This window comes from Penaeus japonicus, unplaced genomic scaffold (assembly GCF_977035675.1).
Source record: "Penaeus japonicus unplaced genomic scaffold, GWHDUDI00000001_assembly GWHDUDI00000037, whole genome shotgun sequence".
Lineage (NCBI taxonomy): Eukaryota > Metazoa > Arthropoda > Malacostraca > Decapoda > Penaeidae > Penaeus > Penaeus japonicus.
The window spans coordinates 26,230,789-26,235,788 of record NW_028234439.1 but is presented as its reverse complement, the minus strand read 5'-3'; the positions used below and the strand labels follow the sequence as shown (position 1 = coordinate 26,235,788).

Sequence of the window (5,000 nt, the reverse complement as noted above, 5' to 3'; positions counted from 1 at the left end):
TTTTATATATATATATATTTATATATATAAACATATATATTGTAATAAATGGTCCTGTAAATGAGTTTCTGTTCATGGTGACTATTGTTATAAACATATATTTTTATCTGATCTTTGCATTTTCTCATCAAGCGATGATTCTAGTCACATGTGCTATCGTGTCTATATTATGATGCTCCTTTGATACTACTAATAGATATAAATTGAGCAGGAATGAGAACGATGACAATAGATATGATAATATTGATAAAATTACTCATGATACTGATAACAATAACTGCATGAATGACAAAGGAGTAGAAAAGAATAAACCAGTTTTATGTGTAGTCATCATAATTTTGCACATCATAGAAAACATTGGAACAGTAAACAAAAAATTGCTAACATGTATTTTACAATATGAAATTCAGTGCAAAGGATTTACTACGCAAGACCAAAAGATACTATTATTTCATTTCAATAAAAAAAAAAAAAAACTTCTATTATCTAGAATAACGTTTTCTGTGTTTGTTTGTTTTTTTTTCTAACAAATTAACTACTATTGCTCATAGCAATAGTACTATTATCCATACTACATCAATGTATATTCAGACACGAAGACCAGTCAAATGTCAAAACGACAGGGACTACCCTGAAATGTGTAGGTCAATTGACGTGGCCATGCCCTTGCTCCGTTCTGCCAGGGGTACGTCTATGAGCGGGTGGCCTGATCTTTAGCAACTTGGACCTCTTTATTATTCATCACTCTCTCTCTGTCTCTTTGCATTTGTTTTAATGTATATATTTATGGAAAAAAAGAAAAAAAAACAAAATAAAGAAAAAAAAATGTATATATATATATATGTACATGTATATATATATATATATATATATATATATATATATATATATATATATATATATACATGAATTAGTGTATTTATTAATCGATTTATTTACATCCGCGTGTGTGCACCTTTATATTTCGTACGGTTATGTTACACCATACACAATAAAAGAAACTAATGCTACATGATATACATCATAGAATTAACTAACTGGCTCATAATGCAGCATACGTCATTGCAGACTACTGCATTTCAAAATATTTTTTTATTTTTTGCTTAAACAAAAATTCTTGTAGGCCACAAAAACTGGCCCTGATCGAGGGCTTCTCAGCCGCCGTCCGTATATAATGGTCGGCATGCGAGGGACACTCACTGTTCCCACTGACAACACAGCCACTATGAACACTAAGGTGAGCTCCTGTGAGGTGCTTGTGTCTTGAACTAAAGCTTTGGAAGTCAAGAAGACTCAGGACATCATTAGAAACTCATATTAAGAACTAATGGAGTGTTAGATTTCTTGTGAAACTTTTTTTCCCAAAAGTAGACCTTTTGATCTGTAATCCAGTGAATATATTAATTTTGAGTTGGTTTCATGTGTAGCAAAAAACTATACTAAAATCAATGTTGATAGATAACTAAATGATTAATATATATATATATATATATATTTTTTTTTTTTTGGTTGCACGAAATGCTCACTTCACTGTTCACTCAAACTTTGCTCTCTGTTGCAGATCATCCTCGTCCTGGCCTTCGCTGCCGTCGCAGCCGCCGACAAACCGAGCTTCTCCTACGGCGCCCCCAGGGTGAGGCTCCCTTTGCAACTTTGCTTTAATGTTTAGTAGAGCAAGTATTCATCTTTACAATATTTTTACGTTGATTGCGAACACGTAAGTCTACATTTTCATTTCATACAAAAATGTATATATGTCCAAACTCATGGATATACATACACTCACTTCAATCATGCACATACATAGACACTCACAAGTATATGTGTGCGTGTGTTGTACGCTTAATAACATACGCACTAATATGATAGAAACTGTCATTGTATACCATTTCACTTAACATCACAAATGAAACCAGTAAAATTAATTAACTTCCTAAACAAATCATGGAAATTTTGCAGGTAGCATCAAGGGAATCCTTCGAATCCTTCGAATCCACCGAAGCCAAGTACGACTTCAACTGGGCCGTCAATCACGACGAGTCCGACAACGACTTCGGCCACCAGGAGGCTCGTGATAACGACAACACTCAGGGATCCTACTACGTGCACCTTCCCGACGGTCGTCTGCAGAAGGTCACCTACTACGTCGATGGAGACTCAGGCTACGTAGCCGATGTCAGCTACGAGGGTCAGGCTCGTTATGACTCCGTTGAATCCAGGGAATCTCCCAGACCCGTCTACTCAGCCCCAAGACCCGTCTACTCAGCCCCCAGACCCCGTATCCCTGACTCACGTGAGTCATTCGAGAGGCCTGCACCCATCCCACTCAGGCCTCGCCACTTCGACTCCCGTGAATCCCTCGAACATCACAGCTTCGAATCCTTCCACTCGGATGAGGATGTCCGCAGACACTTTGGTTAAAGGACCACATGCAATAATGACAGATATTTCAAAAGCTGCGAATGTATTTATTAGAATGAATGCGTCAAATAAATGTTATTAAGCAATTGAAAATATTTTCTTTCATAAATGTCTTTAGGTTTTAATCTGATTCTTCATTGCTAGCTACTGTTATACGTCTATTGATACAAAGGGAATAATGAACCCATCAAATTAAAGAAACAATATATTGGTCACATAGCAACTCAATATATTCTAACAAGATTTGTACATAAAACTGCAACCGCTAAAACTTTAGGAAAGACTTTCTAAGGATATTGCTATTTAGAAGTCCCTCCAGAATGTGTATCAGATATGGAAGGAAAAACAAAAGGTTTCAGATCACCAAAATCAGAACGGTTCTTTCGAAGACATTGTTTACAATTTTCGAATATATTGCATCACTCAGACTCTGGAAAATAGTTTCCAATCAGTAATCTGAGAAATAATTCCAAATATGTATTACTTGAAACGCTGAAATCGTTCCTGTTTAAAGGGTCGCAAAAATATAAAAAGGTCTATAGAATCACATCCAAAAACACCACTCTATTACGGTATATGATGTAGAGGTTATATCATCCGACTGTAGGTATATATCCTGGTGAAGATTATAATTTGCTCTTGTAAAGAGTCTGGTAAATGTGTTCCTATTCCAAGAGCGCATTATCATAAACCTATATTTTCATCATATCTTTGCATTTTCTCATCAAGCGGTGATTTTAGTAGCATGTGCTATCTTATTTATGATTTGGTGTTCTCTTATAATGATAATGATAATAATAATCATAATAGTAATAATAATAATAATGATTAATGGTAGGAAATGATGACAATAATAATTATAAAAATAATAGCAATAGTAATACTCATGATATTAATTAGAATAAAAACCTGAATAATACATTAATTAATAAGAATAAATATCTGATTTGTATGTAGCCTTAGTAAATTTGCACTTCATGGAAAATGCTGAAATCGCGAACAACAAAAGGTACAAACATGAATGTTGCAATATGATAATAAGTGCAAAGGACCTCACGGGTGTACAAAACAGATGGACGTCACGAATGACGTGTTAACCCATCTGCCGACACCATCTCGGAGGGGGAGATAACGAACCTTACTCTATCGCGGCCGTGAGTTTAACAGATAGAATGAAATATTCGACAAGATTTCATTCTATCTGTTAAACTCACGACCGCGATAGAGTAAGGTTCGTTATCACCCCCTCCGAGATGGTGTCGGCAGATGGGTTAACACGTCATTCGTGACGTCCATTTGCTTTGTACACCCGTGAGGCGAGGTGTGTAGACGCCTGCGCGCAGGATCGAATCCGACCGTGGGTTACACTGTGTAAGTCAGTTTATGTGGCCGTGACCTTGCCTTCGTTCTCCCAGGGATGCTATGGGCGTCTGTGAGCAGGTGACCTTATCTTTTGCAACATGTGATGTGGGTGGACTTTTTCACAATCTATCTCTTTCTGTCTGCCACTATGTCTCTCCCTCTCTCTCTATCTATCTCTCTCTCTCTTTCTCTCTTTCTCTTTCCCTCTTTCTCTCTTTCTCTGAACGTGTATTTGTGGATATGTTTATGAATATATGTGTGTGTGAATATGTATATATATATATATATATATATATATATACATATATATATATATATATATATATATATATGTGTGTGTGTGTGTGTGCGTGTGTGTGTGTGTGTGTATGCATGTATATGTATGTGTATATATATGTATGTATGTATGTATATATATATATATATATATATATATATGTGTGTGTGTGTGTGTGTGTGTGTGTGTGTGTGTGTGTGTGTGTGTGTGTGTGTGTGTGTGCATGTGTGTGTGTTAGTGTGTGTGTGAACATTCATATGTATGACTGTGTGTGAACCCTTACATTATCTCTTGTATGACTTGCAAGAACCATAAATCCGTGGCTGACAACACACTAGAGACGTAATTAATGAACTGGCTCCTGCTCAAATATACGTCACTGCCCTCTAGTACATTGCCAAAGATATTTGCCTTAAATATACGAAGAAAAAAATAGCCAGTAGGACACAAAAACCCGGCCTGGTTCTGGCAGGCGGTTTATAATGGCCAGCAGGCGAGGAGAAGCCACTGTTCTGATTGACCACACAACCACAATGAACTCTAGGGTGAGCTCTCAGTGTGGTTGCGAATCTTGTCTGGAGTGAGGAAATGCCACGAAAGAGATAGAATAAAGTTTTATGCTTTATTTTCTAGTTATTTTGATTTACTGAAAAAGGCAGATACATTCAATGTTCTTTTTTTTTTTTTTTTTCTTAGGTGCATAATTTTTGCATGTGATATTGTACCAAAACCTTCTCAAATAACCTACTTATAACTGCCTACTACCATAGGTCTTAGCTTCTCTTACGGGGCTCCAAGGGTGAGGCTGTATGATGTGCCATTCTTTTTTCCCCCTTCTCATACTGATACAATAATATCTCAATTAATGCATAGTGTATGTTTGTGTGTCCGCATAGGCAGCGTACACACGAAAAAAAAAAAAAAAAAAAACGTACACGCT

The 5,000-nt window shown here is 36.3% G+C and overlaps 2 protein-coding genes across 2 annotated transcripts in view; both read left to right on the top strand.

Moving 5' to 3' along the window:
- The first annotated feature begins 1,204 nt into the window (after window positions 1–1,204).
- On the top strand, window positions 1,205–2,507 carry LOC122255562 (uncharacterized). Its single transcript, XM_086532015.1, has 3 exons — window positions 1,205–1,237; window positions 1,562–1,633; window positions 1,960–2,507. The coding sequence occupies exons 1-3, from the start codon at window positions 1,226–1,228 to the stop codon at window positions 2,419–2,421; spliced, it is 546 nt and encodes a 181-aa protein (XP_086388141.1). The 5' UTR covers window positions 1,205–1,225; the 3' UTR covers window positions 2,422–2,507.
- A 2,035-nt stretch (window positions 2,508–4,542) lies between these two features.
- LOC147467310 (pro-resilin-like) overlaps window positions 4,543–5,000 on the top strand; it is a 1,108-nt gene continuing 650 nt past the window's right edge. The window contains exon 1 of the mRNA XM_086532537.1: window positions 4,543–4,605. Within this exon, the coding sequence (XP_086388663.1) occupies window positions 4,543–4,605 (63 nt within the window). The remainder of the gene's footprint in view (window positions 4,606–5,000) is intronic.

Excerpts from the sequence above, each read along its gene's own strand:
- LOC122255562 (XM_086532015.1), top strand. Across the intron at positions 1,634-1,959 it reads TCTCCTACGGCGCCCCCAGG|GTAGCATCAAGGGAATCCTT; the intron begins GTGAGGCTCCCT and ends GAAATTTTGCAG.